Genomic DNA, 15,114 nt, shown 5'->3' with positions numbered 1-15,114 from the left:
AAAAACTGGGTAAAACCTAATAATATTGATCAATGATGACAACAGATAGCTTTGATTTATTTGAAGAGTAACTTGTGTTATCAAAAACCAGTAATGCCAAGGTACTGTATGTGTATATCAAAATCATGGCCACAACTGAAATACATGTAGGCCATGGTTAGGACCATAGTGTTTCACAAAGACACTTTGGTTTATTCAATGAAAAGTTAAGAATCGGACAAAGTGAGGTTTTGAAAAGCTCTGCTTAGCAAATCAATCTCTGAACAACAGACATGTATATTTAAATGTTTATACATTTACTGAAAAATGGACTTTAAAATGATCAGCTATATCTGAATCTCTTGTATTTCTTTTTCAGAAAAGTGTGGGAGTATTTTCTAGAGACGTGTAATGAACAAAACAGCTTCTTTGGCTTGAAATTCAGTGTACTGAAGGCTCAGTTAAACAGTGCAGAACTAAGGAAGACGTATGTCCTGAATCCGCTGGCCCCGGAATTCGTTCCCAATCGTTTATACCATGTGACCAGTCAACACAACATGGGATCCGGAGGGGTGGGTCCACACAGTCCAGCAAACCCTGGGTATTTTGTGGGTCAAAGGATGATGTACCCAGGGGCCCCGTATCCTCAACAGGTATTTCATTTTAAAATTGCAATTTATAATTATGTTGTTCTTTAAATACTTGTACATATGCATCCTTTGTGATGCAACATTTGTCACCTTATATATACTTATAATGGAAAGTTGATTGGCAGTAAATATTTATGACATTGTATTAATGAGTTTAAAGGAATTGCAGAATTCATTGAGATAGTGATTGAAATAAAGACAAAAATTTGCATAATCAGGATTATAGACTTATATAAAAGGACTGAAATTTCAATTTTTATGAGCCTCTCTGTTTTGTCTACAAAAGACGGTGTTGTCTGTGAAATGTTGAATTTTGTGATCTTTTGTTCTGTAGATGTATGTTCCTGTTCCATACCAAGGCTACTATTCCCCAGTAATGTACAGACCGTACATGTCCCCACTGGTTGGAGGAAGGGGCAGGGTTCCAGCCAGACTTGTTTACCCTAGACAGGTTCAAGTGGGTGCCTCCCCTGCAAAATCATCATCTCCTGCAAAATCTTCAGGCTCTGACGGTGAAAGAGTGGCTAGTCCTGATATAACAAGAAACACAGAGTCCCCCCAGGGTCATGGATCAAACAAGAAAAGTCACTCCTCGAGGAGTAGGGCCATGGTGTATGTTCCTCGGATACCCGCACCTTATCCAGCCATGTATTATCCCTACCAGCCTTATCCTGGATATTACTACCTACCCGAGGACCCAAGGTTAGCTCAAACCCATGCTAGATACCCATATATTCCACCACAAGTGTTTCCACATCCTTACCCTGCAGGGCCATTTATTGGTCCCTCCATTAGACCATCTCAGGCCTCCCCTGAGAATACTCCTTCACCAGGTGAAAGAAGTCCCAACTCCCAGAGGAGCCATTCTCTCTCTCCTGGGCCTCAGAGACCCCCAAGATCACAGTCTCCTGCTCTGTCTCCCAGTTCAGCTGCTGCTATGGCAGGTGCCCATTTTCAGTTACTGCCCAATGTGAAGCATATACCAGTACATTTGTATACCAAGGCGGGAAGTTCTGGCAGTAACTCTAGGTCAAGCACTCCTTTGGGTGGAAGAGACTCGCCAGCAACTGATAAGGCAGGTGAGGAAGTGAGAGCTAGCATGGATCATGAATATCTGAAGTCTGTTAGTCCAAAACTGGACTTGCAGGAAAGAAGAGCATCAGCACAGAGTCCTCTTGCTAGAGTGATTTCACAAAGACAGGGCTACATCAGGGAGGAGCTAGAAGCCATGACATCACACAGTACACATTACCAGAACATCATGGCTGTTAACAGGAGTGGTAGTTCTACAATGCAGAATGGGGGAAGTGGAATGGAGAAAGGCAGAAATGATAAGAAACCATCAAAATTAGATCTCCATTCTGCCACAGGATTCAGCCGCCAGTTCAGTGAAGACATCACCACCCCTACAGAAATCACAAATTTGGTAAAAATGATTGATGATATTGATGATCAAGAGGCAAACGAGTTATCCCACCAATCGTTTGCTGCACATAAGAATACCACTGGACGGTTATACCTTAATATTCCCCAGCAGCAGGACTTAACCATGGGAGGTTCAGCTTCCTCCTCCCCACCGTCAGGTAGTCCTCCTTTGGGAGATCAGAAACCCACCTATGCTGGTGTCCTTAGACGCAGATTGCCCTCGGCCCAGGGCGATATTGATGCTAGTCTGCTAGAGCCTCAAACGCCTCTTACTCCTCTAGGATTTACAACACCTGGTACGGAAATTGACACAGATCCACTGGGCATTCTAAGAAACCTGAACATCAATTCCTCGGCAGAAAATCAAAGAACGTACAAGTATTTCTCCTAAACTTGAGTATTTGGTTTTCACACACTTTGTGCTAAGTTAGAGTTATGAATTGCTGATATTAGAACAGAAGTTAGTTGTTTGTCCCAGGAGGACTTTATTGAGTAGCAATGATTATAGCTGTTACATTAGTAGTTGTTACATTAGATACTATAGTATAAAATCACACCAATACTGTTATTGCCTGAGTGGTGATATTTATTTTTGTATGAATAAAAAAAAAAATTCACATGTTGAAGTGGTGCATATTCTATTCTGTGCTTTGCAGTTTTCTTCCCAACACATATCTTAATTAGATCTATGAATTGGATATTAATGAGTGTTTTATTTAGAAAAAATTAATAATGAATGGATATTTTTAATACATCTGTGTAGTTTATTATACTAAATAGATGCTTTTTAAATTTTGAGCATAGTGTAACATAAAATCGATTTTTCTTATGTTAAAAATGGTTTTAAATCTGTGTCTGTAAAAATTTTTTTTACTGTTTTAATATCTGTGTTGTAATATCTGTAACTTTCAAGGAAGTTTGACATTCAAATTCTTACTCTGAACTTTAATTGCAGAATGTAAACCAAGCATAAGGATGTGTATAGAATTGGAAAGGGAGGGGGGTTACTTTAAATTAGGAAGAATGTTAACATGAAAATTTACATAACACCTTGTTGTCATGGGAGAACACTCCTACTTCACAGAAATAGCTGTCCAACTTCCTTTGTTTGCAGAAATTGTTTGTGGTATGAAGATGTTCTATTCTTTGGATTTTGAGTAATATATATATTTAATGGAAATGTATATTGCAACCTGAAGTAAACACCAGTGCCAGTGTTAGCTCATATATAATATGTTTGTGTAGTTAGGGTTTTTAAAGTTTCATCCATTTTTGGATGGCAGAGTATATAATATTGAACTTTTTTGTGCAGATCATCTATAACGATTAGGAAGACAATTTTTTTTTTATAGAAAACTGACTGCTTAAGTTTATTTGTATTAAATAATTTATTAATATTGTTATTTGATTGCTGGAATAATGTCATACCCAAGGTGATTATATTAGATCTATTTATTAAATTTTCAAGAACTGAAATTTTTTAAGCAACCAAGACTTTTCTTTGTTGGACAATCATTGTTGAACAAATGCCTTCTCACGAGTTAGTAATTAATTTAGAGTATAGTGGACACCTGAGTGAACTTTGTACAAACTGCAATATATCTGTTGAGTTAGACTATTTGTATGCTGCTTTGTAAATGCCTAATGACTTACATAGTGCTGTGATGGCTTATGGTATTTATGTTTTACATGTGTAACCTGTATATAATATGCTTTGCACTCAGACTAGTTTCAATGGGAAAAGTGCATTCTTTTACTTATTGTGTAGTGGAACTTTTTTTTTTTGTAATTGATACTATTACTGAAAGATTGTACATTGGAGTGCTGTGGTAAGATGAAGAAAATTAAGTTTGATATTTTGCAATGGGACTGTTTTCATGTCCTTCACTGGCTGAGCTAAGCAATGTACTCGCAGCTAAATTGCATCTGCATTATTTCAATGACCTGTTGAATTTTATTGTTTTTTATATACACTCAAGTAAACGAAAATATTATGATTATAATCTTAGCAGTTACAAGAGCTCTCGACTTTTTTCGTATTATTTTGAAATTGGCCGGGTAGTTACGACTGATAATTAGCAGTTTCTAAATGATGGATGTAATGATGGCTGGGAACCAGTTTAGTTTTGACTAGTGGAGTTGGACACGCCTCCATTTATATCTTGTAGCACCGTTTCCTTGTATGGTATTTGGAATGTTCATATGGTGTGGCAGCCATTTTCCTGGTTTCTCTACCAACTTCATGTCATTCCTGAGACGCTTGCAAAACAACCCTAGGCATATGAAGTGAAGTAGGTAGAGGGGGTTAGAGAAAATGTCCAGACTGTTACACTACGATAGAACTTAATATTTACTCTTCTGTTAGATATCGTGTATTATTTATAATCTAGCTGTGGTATTAATCGGATGTAATAAACCTGTTAACCTCGCAGTATTTATTTGTTATGGATTGTTTTTGCATACTACAGAAAACTGCAATTAAACAAAATATAAGGTTTGCAGTATGGGAGTAGTTCAAACATTGCTGGGAGGACACTGGGCGCACTTGTTTCATCGCCCGGGTCAAGCCGGTTAATACATCCGGAATATAAAACTGATTATCAATTATGATTTTTAAACTTACATGGGTTACATTTTATGAAATCTGTTATGCAGATGTTCTTTGAAAAATACATAACTTTTGTTTTTACATTTTGATATATATTCGGCCGATTTCCCACTCGTTTCGAACCGGGTCAAAAAGTGGACCGGGTCGTCGCCCAGATTTCTGAAATAAGTGCGCCCACAATCTCTCACCAGAGGGCGTATTGCTGCGCTACAACATTCACTCGGAACTACTCGGATGTCTCGCACACTCAACATTAACGTTTGTATGGAGCGTAACGGAATCAGCCGAGTTTGTATGGAGCGTAGCGGAATCAGCAGAGAATTGCCGATTGTTGATTTGATGCATATTCCTCCACCAATCACATCCGAGGTTTGTATGGAGCGTAGCGGAATCAGCCGAGGATTGCCGATTGACAACATTAGTGGAGCATAGCGGGAACGATAACTCTTGGTAGAGATTGGTGCGCCCAGTGACTTACGTTAATCTCGTCGAGATTTAGTTTGGCTGTGATTTCGCCGAGATTTGTCAGACCTCGGAAAGTAAACTTGGGCAAACAGTGATCAAGTTAAAATACATTGTCAGATTATCTTGAAACTAAGCATGTATCATAAAAATTATAAATTGATTAAAAACATATCACAAAACCAGTTATTAGCTAAACTTCGAAGTGCCTCCTCACGAAGCAAATAAACTGTACACGTTAGCCATGTCTGGTCAAACAGAGATGATGCAGCTGTTGAAGTGAATAAAAAAAAAACACTTTTGATTCTGTTAACCAATTATCTAGTCTGCATTTCTGCCCAACAGAAGTTGTAGAGAACCCATGAGTTGCAAATGTTTAAGGTTGAACGGAAATTACATAATTTACACACACAATTCATAACCTGCTTAAGTAATTTTTATCTGCAATGATTGCTACCTTCACCCGATGAAACGACAAAGAAAGACATTTTATTATTTATATTTTTAAGTGTTGTTTTAAAACATAAACTAAGATTTTTAAAGTACTAAAATATATGGTTGGCCCATTCCAGGGGCGGATCCAGGAATTGCGGTTACGGGGGGCGCCACTTTATGAGGCAGGAGGTCTGGGTCCAGGGCAAAGCCCCGGTGGGGGCCCAGGGGGCGAAACCCCTGGAAGCTCCTGGATTTTACAGATTTTATAGGGCTTGAAGTCATTTGTACTATTTTCTATCGTTTTTGATATGGTGAAATAAGCAAAATGACGCAAATTTCAAGAGTTTTTGGGAAAAAAATTAAAGTGCTCCCAATAAAGTAATTCAAGAAATCAAAAGATTTTGTCATTTATTTCACCAGGATTGGAAGAAATTATTGCTTCTTTTATCGTTTAGTGCATTTTTCTAAACAGGATACCATGATTTACCTTAAATTTGAAAATTTTAGAGGGGGCGCGCGCCGACTGCGCCCCCCTTTAAATCCGCCACTGCATTCGTTACGCTAAACAGGACAGTCAATGCACCCTTTGACCTTGATAAAGCTACATATTTGGTAATGATTACACAGACAGGTGGTACTAAAAACCGGATCGAACTAGTTTGCAACAAACATGCATACATTGTCCCAGATGAAAGCAATGTTAATTTCATTAGAAATATAAGAGAAAAGATTCAGTAACTGTAAATATTCAAATTTCAAAATCCTTTTTGAATTTCAAATCATTAACATCCTGTCGAATATCACTTTAATGTGCATCATATTATATGTACATATAGTAGACGGGTTAGGTTTTTCTTTGTTACCATATACATGTATATCACTCGAAAACAACGAGAGAGAGAAAAAGTAGAAGGAATGTAATGTCAGTCCAGTACACACAGTTGGCATAATAAAACACTTTAGAAAATAATTTTGTTAATTCTTGTTTTGGAAATTGACAATCTTGAAACAGTTTTTACTGGTATGCAAAAAACATAGTTGATTTCATTGGTGCAACCCAGGAGCTTCCGGGGGTCCCCATCAGGGGTTTGCCCTGGACCCATTTGGGGCCTCAAGGTGGCCCCCAGACCCCATGCCATACTTTGCGTACACTTCATTTTCTTTTTGGCTACGCACCTGCATGTCAACATAATTATGCTGTATCTAACATGTACGATGACGGATACTGGAGTTAGTAAGTAAATTTACCAACACTAAAATCTGATTCCCTTAGAGATTGGTAACTTGCATGTCAACATAATTATCCTGCATGTCAACATAATTATCCTGCATGTCAACATAATTATCTTGCATGTTGACATAAATTATCTTGTGTAACTATGCAGGTAGGGTGCAGAAATAATAAGAGATGAAAGTCTCTCCATTTTATGTAATTCAGAACTGGAGTTGCCATGCAGCATGACGACTGTTGACAAGAAGACGGAGAGAGAACGGTTATCCACCAACTCTCCGACAAGATGAAATGGTTACATGTAATCTCTTTAAAATAGTTTGTGTTTTGCTATAGAAGACATAAGGTTGAATTAGATCCCAGTCGCTTTGATTCCTATGAATTATAGACAGAACATCAGCAGCAGGGTAACTGCCTAACATCACCTGACATTAATCATAAAAGCTTCTCCGAAGAAGTCTGAATTTTGCAGGCGACACACCAATCCAACGCCTGTTTTCTTCATGACGTACTTCTGGTTGCTGCCAGATATCGCCTTCTGACGAGTCCTCATTGCACTCAATGTCTGTGTCTGATAACGAATATTTGGAATCAAACTCATCACTTATGTTTAGACAGTTAGAATTTATCTGAGATCCGGGAGATTCGAGGTTACGGTTTATTTGTACGTTGCCTGCAGCTTCGATAAATTTATGGGTTGTGTCCAGAACCGTCGTTGTGTCATCTGCTGCTGGGTCGCTTTCCTCACTGTAGTAAATATTGTTTTCTGTTGATTTTATTTTATCATACGAGTCGATGTTGTTAAACAATTCTTTATCATCTGTTTCATCTGAATCCCCAAGATATTGACCTTGGTTTTCGTAAACGACTTGCAGGCCAATTTCCTTTGTCTCGGCGAAATCAGAATCATTACCAACACTCGCATCGCATATTTGTATTCCATTCGCGTTCACCCTCCATGGATTTTTACTGTCCTTCAGTTTCGGAAGATCGGGAAACACTGGAGATGTTATATAAGGCACATAATTTCCCTCCAATTCTAAATCTAAACTCGCATCGTAACCATCTGAAAAATCCGAATCGCTGAAGTCGTCGTCGTTATCATCTAATTGAATACACAACTCTCTTTCACTCATGTCCATACACACTGATGCTGCCGCGGTCAGGTTTGTTCTCACACAACCACGGTACACTATTTACGTAAATGTTTAGGTACCAAACATCCTAAAATATAGTTCTAAATGCACAGGGTTTTCGTTTAAATATTCTTTTGTCATAAATAGGAACCCGGATATTCAATTTTAACCTAAATTCAAATGCCAAGACAAATATTTTTTGCAATTCATGTATATACAATCAATTAAAGTAAGGGCATAATGATTGACTTGATGGTTTGACGAATCTTTAAATGTTTCGATCAAATGACATAGGATAGCTTTTTAAATGGAAAACGACCTCGCAGTAAGGGTCCGCTATAATTTATCTACGCGCTCGCTGTGGACAGCATTCTTTTTTTTAATGTGTTAATTTCTTATTATTCGTTTAAATGCGGCACCGATATTGGGAAAATTGCCAAAGCTGTCCCTGCGTTAAGTTCAAATAATTAAAAATCGATACATCTTAATATTAAAAGTACATATGTGTAAGGTCAAAGGACTATATATGATGAGGGTCATTTTTGACCCCCATTCAGAAAATGTCTATATTTACCATGGTGATGTTTAGGTACCCTAGTTACTAAAAAGAATATTTGGGATTGTTCAACCATCGCATTGCCATGGAAACAAACTCTTTCAAATCAATATTTACGTTACTTTTGCTGTACACAGTATACGTAAATACTTTGATTTTGAAAATCACATAAAACCCGACATATAAGCACACAAATGTAGCCATAGTGATTTGTAACATGTATACGAGAACTCTTATTCAAAATAATATAAGTTAACAAGATATACATAGGCATATCTTAAAACACTCAACTGAATTGATGCAGGCATTTAATTGATTTTAATCAAGGATACATGAGATATATTTTATCCATTATTTCCCTAATTTAAATTTCCTTCACATGATTATGAAAGGTTATAGAGTTATTATAATCAGAAACATGAACTTTGAGAACAATACACAAGTTCCGGAGAACTAAACTGATTTCCTGGTTTAATAATCATCAATCTTTACTGTAGTACAGTTCCTCCTGTTCGTGGAAGATTTGAATTCGCGAAAACAACAAAATTCAATCCCACGAAAATTAATGCTTTTGTAATATATGACCTGGAGAGATAGTTTAGCTGCACGAAATGGACATTCTCTACCCGGAGAGCATTGTCTCAACGTCAGGTGAAGTAAACAAAGACGATGAACAATAAACTTTGCAGTGTTTGATTGAAACTCTGTATTTACCGGGGATCACATGACCCCAAGTACAAAATGTCTATAACTAGACCCTGTGCTCTAATCTAATAAAGAACTCCGATTGATATGAATTCGAAAAGAATATTGAAAGTTGTTAGATCAATGAAGCTTTTCTCCATGAAGGATTTTTCTTGAAAAAGTAGACGGTACCAGGCCTGAGGTTATAGAACTTTCACCATACTCATACTCAAACTCAGCCATGTTTCTTTCGAGTACAACTCTAAGCAATCTTCGAAACTTACTCGAAAATTTTTGAGCATGTACTCCATTTGAGTATGAGAATGATTTTATGAAAGTTTTATATCCTTCACTTTTGAGTATGAGTACGATTTAGAGCACAGAGTTTAAGTTTGAATATGAAAACGTGCTCAAAAAGTTTTATAACCTTCAGGCCAGAAATACTATATGAACCAAATACTGCGGAGCGATTTCTGAAAAAAAAAATGGTTTGCATTTAAAATTGTGTACAGTGTAAATCTTTAAACATTTTATACCATTTACATGTTTCTGTAACCACTTTATACCATTTACATGTTTCTGTAACCAAAAGTGACACTAACCCCTGAATCATATACAGATTATTTTCCATCATAGTTATTGACAAAAGATTGTGCAATTATTGTAAATTGTAAATGTTTGCATAGACTCGTTATTTCAACAAATGTAAAATACGGCTATAATGTTTTGGAAAATTGACTCATTCTGCTCTTTACATGCTTACTATACTGATGGCAATTTTGCGAACAGAATTAACTTGTTTCCAAGGACCCGGATTACAAACTGTTACAGACTGTATGGAAGGATATTTAAAATTTCCACTGATAAGTTATTAAAAATAATATGAATACATTTATAAAAATGTCTAATCCCGACGCAGTTAGTCATATTATATGACGTACTGCAATCTCTATCATGATAATTGATAAGTCATTTGAAAAGAAGCTGGTTTAACTAGGAATGAACGAATCTGTATCAAATGATATGCAACTCCGGTTTATTAGGAGATGAGATTCGTTTTTTTATTATTCAAAATGTGAACAGTTTTGTGATGAAAGAAACCCCTTTTCGAAGTTATAGAAAAAAAACTACAGAATTTTACTACACTTTTAAAATGATGAACAGAACCTTATATTCACACCATGTTCTGGAAAACCATCTACATTCTAAATCTAATTGGGAAATTTATTTTGAACAATATATGCAATTAACAACAGTGGCATTGTCTTCAAACTAAGTGTCATGTAATCACTTCTTTTTCCGTACTAATATATGTACACATTTGTATTTTCATGCTGTCACACAAGGGCCCTTAATTAGAGATAAAATATGTTCGTGTTCATCATATGCACTGCGGACAGCAGTCACTCACGCACACACATTTCAAACTAAAATAGAATTGTTTCCTGTGTATGTTTCCAGTACTGGTGTTCCAAAGTTTCATTCGACCGTTTCGTGGAACCAGCCACAGTACTTTAACAACCATTACATTTGTGGAAATCAAGCTGCCTATATTCTCATGAATTATCATTCCAATCCATTCGTACATATCTGCGATTCTGCGTTGTTGTGACCCTTACTGGCTGATATTATGAAATAAGCTATGATATAAGAAACAGATTCCATTAGCAACAGAGACAGGAAAAATAAGAAGAACAATTTGTCTAAAGCTAAACACATTCTGCCCCAGTCGTCTTTTGGTTCATCCAGGCTGTGTGTCACCTCGTTGTAGCTTTCCTGCTCACTGTCTCGTGAGGCATTCTTTTCATCTCTCGTTTTCGACACACCCTCATCTCTTTCTCTGCAGGAAAAGCACGGGCCCATGTTAAAAAAACGTGCCAACAGTCTATGCACCCATGGAGATACTTTCCTTTTCTCCCGATGGAAAAGTCTCGTCACTATGGTTATAGCTATTACGATGCAAGTGCTACAGCCGAGTTTAAACACAAGAACATAACTTAGCAACGGCATCGGGTTAGAAGTTTCGGGAATTATCTCCCCTATATAAATCATGAACACTGTAAAAGACAACAATACTGTTATAGAGAAAGATATTCTTTCTCCTGCTTGAACAGGTTGGAAGAAAACGGTCAAATTCAGAAATCCAAGCATCATCACAGGTAGGATGATATTCACAAGGGCAAAGGTTGATCGTCGGTGAATGATGACCGGAAACGCCACAACACTTAGTTTCCGGTTCGGTAGTTTTACAATACATGGGTTTGTTGTCTTGTAAATCCATTTTCCGTCATCATCCCGATCCTCAAAGTTGTCTTTGATGATGGAATCTTTCATTATTCCTATCGTAAATGGTGATGCATCATCCGGAAAAAGAAGATTTTCAAATGGAATAAATAGAAGGACACACTCGTGAGAATCGAACGGAAAATATTTCACGTTTGGGTCACATGTGACGTCATATACTCCGGCGATCATTAAGTTAGCGATTCCGTCACTCGTAAACCAAATAACAGATTCTTCTTTTCTATCGTTGATGATGATGAATTTTGAGAAAGTGTTCAACAGTGATATCTGTGGTTTCCAAACTTCAGAAGACATAAAGGGTATCGCCATGGTATTGTTAAACTCAGAGATGTCCCAAGACAGTCGCCTATCAGACCAATTGAGCCGTAACATCCCGTTGCATTCAAAGCGGCCACGTGCCTCATCAAATTCGTTAAGACTCAGCAGTTCAAAATACAGGTCTATGCTTACCATTGGCGAGGGTGGGATATTTTTCCTGTAGCTCAACTTTCTGTCGCGTTCATTCATCAATAAGTCCTGTAAACTAGCCGTGTTTCGTAGATAAAGGTCGTTAAGAATAGAATTTTCCAGTTTTGAAATTTTCACGCAAACCATTAGTAACAAAACAGCGTCGAGACAAAACATTATGTTGAAGGATAAGTGGTTATTGGAATAATAACTAGTGAGAAATAAAGCTGCCGCCTTTCCACCTCGGTGTTTATCTCGAGGAAAGGGAAATTTATATACAAACGGCAAATAACATATTTGTTTATACAAAAGAACACCTAGACTCGGGAGGAGAATGAGGATTCTATCAATCGATGAACGGATACAAAATAGTTTCAGACCTGTAATGTAGGCAATCTTCTTTTTATTTATGTCGATACACAGAACGGACACATATTTCATAAAATGTAGCTATGATGTCGATTTGAATCTATATGCTAAAATTCATTGTGAAATGCAGGATTGTACTGAGATAAGCGGAAGTTGTACGACTAATAAATATACTGTATAATATATACATGTATATACACATTTTGATTTAAATGACCTTGGAACCAGCATGCATAACTTTCTACATGTATATATAGAAAAAATAAATCCAACAAGTTACATGTAACACGGTAACATTGTATTTGATAACATTAAGTACATTGTACTCTTGTTGTCTTAGTCATTTCTTAAAAAATTGTTACACTGTGAAGAACCGAAGAACACGCAAAGGCGCTAAGTGTGGTGGATCATGTGTACTTAGTCATTGTCGGATATATTTTTTCTACTTGTTGCCTATACCATGGACTTTTTTATGTGCGCTCTCTCTCTCTCTCTCTCTCTCTCTCTCTCTCTCTCTCTCTCTCTATATATATATATGTATATATATGATAAAATACCTAATTTGTGCTAACTATGATTACATAAGAAAACACAGATATAATAAATGAACAAAATGAAATGACAAAGCAGAGATAATCGAAGGCACGTCCAACATGAACCCATTTCAAGAATTCGCCTTTGGTGTCCTCTTGAACGAAACGTACTTGATTGTTGTCGATGATGTCATTGGACGCTGAGGGAGTCGTAGGATTTCTTTTAGAACATATCAGACTTTGAAGCCAATTTGGTACCTTCTGGTGTTCGGGTTTGTAGTACAGACGAAGTCCTAAAATGGTCACTGCGACAATGACCCCACTCTCCAGTAGCATCAGCATCAGGACATAACACAGAATCGGAACGGGGTCGGTATTTTTGGGCATTATTGCACTTACAATGGTCATAAAGACTGCAAACGAGAGGAGGACCGTAATAGCGAAGGAGATCCGCTCCCCACATTCTGGTGGGATCAAAAATACACACGCGTTCAGTAACCCCAAGCACAGAATCGGAATGCATATACTTAAAACTGAAAACTCGGGGCGCCTTCTAATTTTGAATTTGTAGACAGCACAAGAAAATAGATCAAGTAAACTGGAGTAGGCCTCACTCTCGTAGATATCCCATTCTCCAAAGTTCTCATACACATCCGATTTTAATTCAGCTAGAAGTCGAATTTCGTTGTATACGTGGTCGAGAGTGATGAACTGCACATAACACGTGTGCTCATCAAATGGGTAATATCTTAAGTTTGGCTTGCACATAGTTCTTACAGTTCCACCTTTTAACCATATTGCCTGACCGTTGAAATAAATTCTGACGGAAAACAAATCCTCTGGAAAAATTGGAATGCGGTCAGTGGGGTTGGCTATGGATATTGCTGGCGTCCACATTAGATCCTCGGGAACCACAAGGTGTGTCACATTGCCGTATTTATCCGGGGGCCATGGTAAGTACTGGTCTATCCACCGGACGTCTACCCCCATTGCTATGGATATCTGACCAGTCACCTCGTTAAAATCGGTTATCCCTCTTGGTATAAATCTCACTGTCATGTTCATTACATCATTATGCCGTTTTATCGGCATAATTACACTATCATAATCTCTGAACAAATCTTTCGCAAGTCGTTTGGTGTCTGGTGATGCCTCAGCATGAGAGAAAATATACCAATCTATGAAAATAATCCGAAAAAGAAAGGTTGTACGACAAAATATCATTTTGACTACGGAGTCTTCCTCAGCAGTTAGAAACAGAATGACAGCTCTAAACAAAATATATATTTATTCACTTGTATGTTTATGAAAGCGCAGTTTTGTGCTGAGGGAGCACTGATGATCATTACGTAATATTAAACGCGCTGAATTCATTTGCTTTTAATGAAATCTGTTTAATTTCAAGTCCGTTTTTATTTGTAGCAGAAGGGTAAATGCATACTGCGTTTCCGATTTTGTAATTTCCCCAAATTGGGTTTCTACATTCAGATCGAGTGACGTTCTTCAGAGGTTTGAATATACCATGCACGATTGAATGTGGTTGTAGTACTGAGATTAACGTGCTCTACAGAACAGGATGCTCTTTTTGAGCGAGAGTGATATTTCTTTGGCATCATGCAGATCTCATTTTTTCTGTTAAGAGGCAGGGTTTTTTAAAAATGAAATTAATGGGGAACCTCTTAATAAAACCATTGTAATTAGGAGGTTAAGCTCTTTTCTAATTCCTACAGAAAAACGGCGGTTAAATGCTCATGCGTTTAAAAGAATTAATATATATATATATATAGCACGGAAATAGCAATGTACGCTTACATCTTAAATAAATATAACTGTATAACCGTAGAAATATTTTAAAATATAAAGCACAGAAAATTTCACATTATGATATTTGGATACCCACTTCCGCCCCTACCCGGGGTTAAACTCGCGACCTGCGGAACCAAATCTCCTATCAGCACGTGACCAGCGCGCTAGACCCCTCGACCATCTAGGCAAGTCTAAAAATCTTGCTTTCAATGACGATGGAATTCTTGCCACGCTGTCACACGCTACACGGTCATTAAGAATGGAAAATATATATTTTAACTGAGTTGTCCAAAAAAAAAAAAAAAAAAACCCATCCCCCCCCAAAAAAAAACCAACAAAAAAAATAAAAAAAAAAATTAAAAAACCACCCCCCCAAAAAAAAAATTCAAGAAAGAAGGAATATTACAATTGGTTATTATCATAACCAATTTTTCTTTGGCTATACTTTTGCTATTCCGTGATTATCATATGCCCGTCAGTAGACGGGAC

The 15,114-nt window shown here is 37.2% G+C and overlaps 3 protein-coding genes across 5 annotated transcripts in view; 1 reads left to right on the top strand and 2 right to left on the bottom strand.

Annotated features, from left to right (window-relative positions):
• LOC125668686 (probable helicase with zinc finger domain) overlaps positions 1–4,488 on the top strand; it is a 49,422-nt gene extending 44,934 nt beyond the window's left edge. For all 3 annotated transcript variants that reach the window (XM_056163269.1, XM_048903029.2, XM_048903028.2), the window contains 2 exons: positions 359–632; positions 964–4,488. In XM_056163269.1, the coding sequence (XP_056019244.1) occupies positions 359–632; positions 964–2,445 (1,756 nt within the window). In that variant the 3' untranslated portion in view covers positions 2,446–4,488. The remainder of the gene's footprint in view (positions 1–358; positions 633–963) is intronic.
• A 5,877-nt stretch (positions 4,489–10,365) lies between these two features.
• Positions 10,366–12,094, bottom strand: LOC125671815 (acetylcholine receptor subunit beta-like). Its single transcript, XM_048907754.2, has one exon. It carries the CDS (start codon positions 12,092–12,094, stop codon positions 10,733–10,735), a length of 1,362 nt encoding a protein of 453 aa, XP_048763711.2. The 3' UTR covers positions 10,366–10,732.
• Positions 12,095–12,303: 209 nt separating this feature from the next.
• Positions 12,304–14,365, bottom strand: LOC125671816 (acetylcholine receptor subunit alpha-like 2). The gene has a single exon (XM_048907755.2). It carries the CDS (start codon positions 14,041–14,043, stop codon positions 12,844–12,846), a length of 1,200 nt encoding a protein of 399 aa, XP_048763712.1. The 5' UTR covers positions 14,044–14,365; the 3' UTR covers positions 12,304–12,843.
• Between the last annotated feature and the right edge of the window lie 749 nt (positions 14,366–15,114).

This window comes from Ostrea edulis, chromosome 4 (assembly GCF_947568905.1).
Source record: "Ostrea edulis chromosome 4, xbOstEdul1.1, whole genome shotgun sequence".
Taxonomy (NCBI): Eukaryota; Metazoa; Mollusca; class Bivalvia; order Ostreida; family Ostreidae; genus Ostrea; species Ostrea edulis.
Note: the sequence above shows the minus strand (reverse complement) of the source record. Positions and strands in the feature narration are given on the sequence as shown.

Coding starts and splice junctions, on each gene's coding strand:
- LOC125671815 (XM_048907754.2), bottom strand. CDS start 12,094: ATGTTTTGTCTCGACGCTGTTTTGTTACTAATGGTTTGCGTGAAAATT.
- LOC125671816 (XM_048907755.2), bottom strand. CDS start 14,043: ATGATATTTTGTCGTACAACCTTTCTTTTTCGGATTATTTTCATAGAT.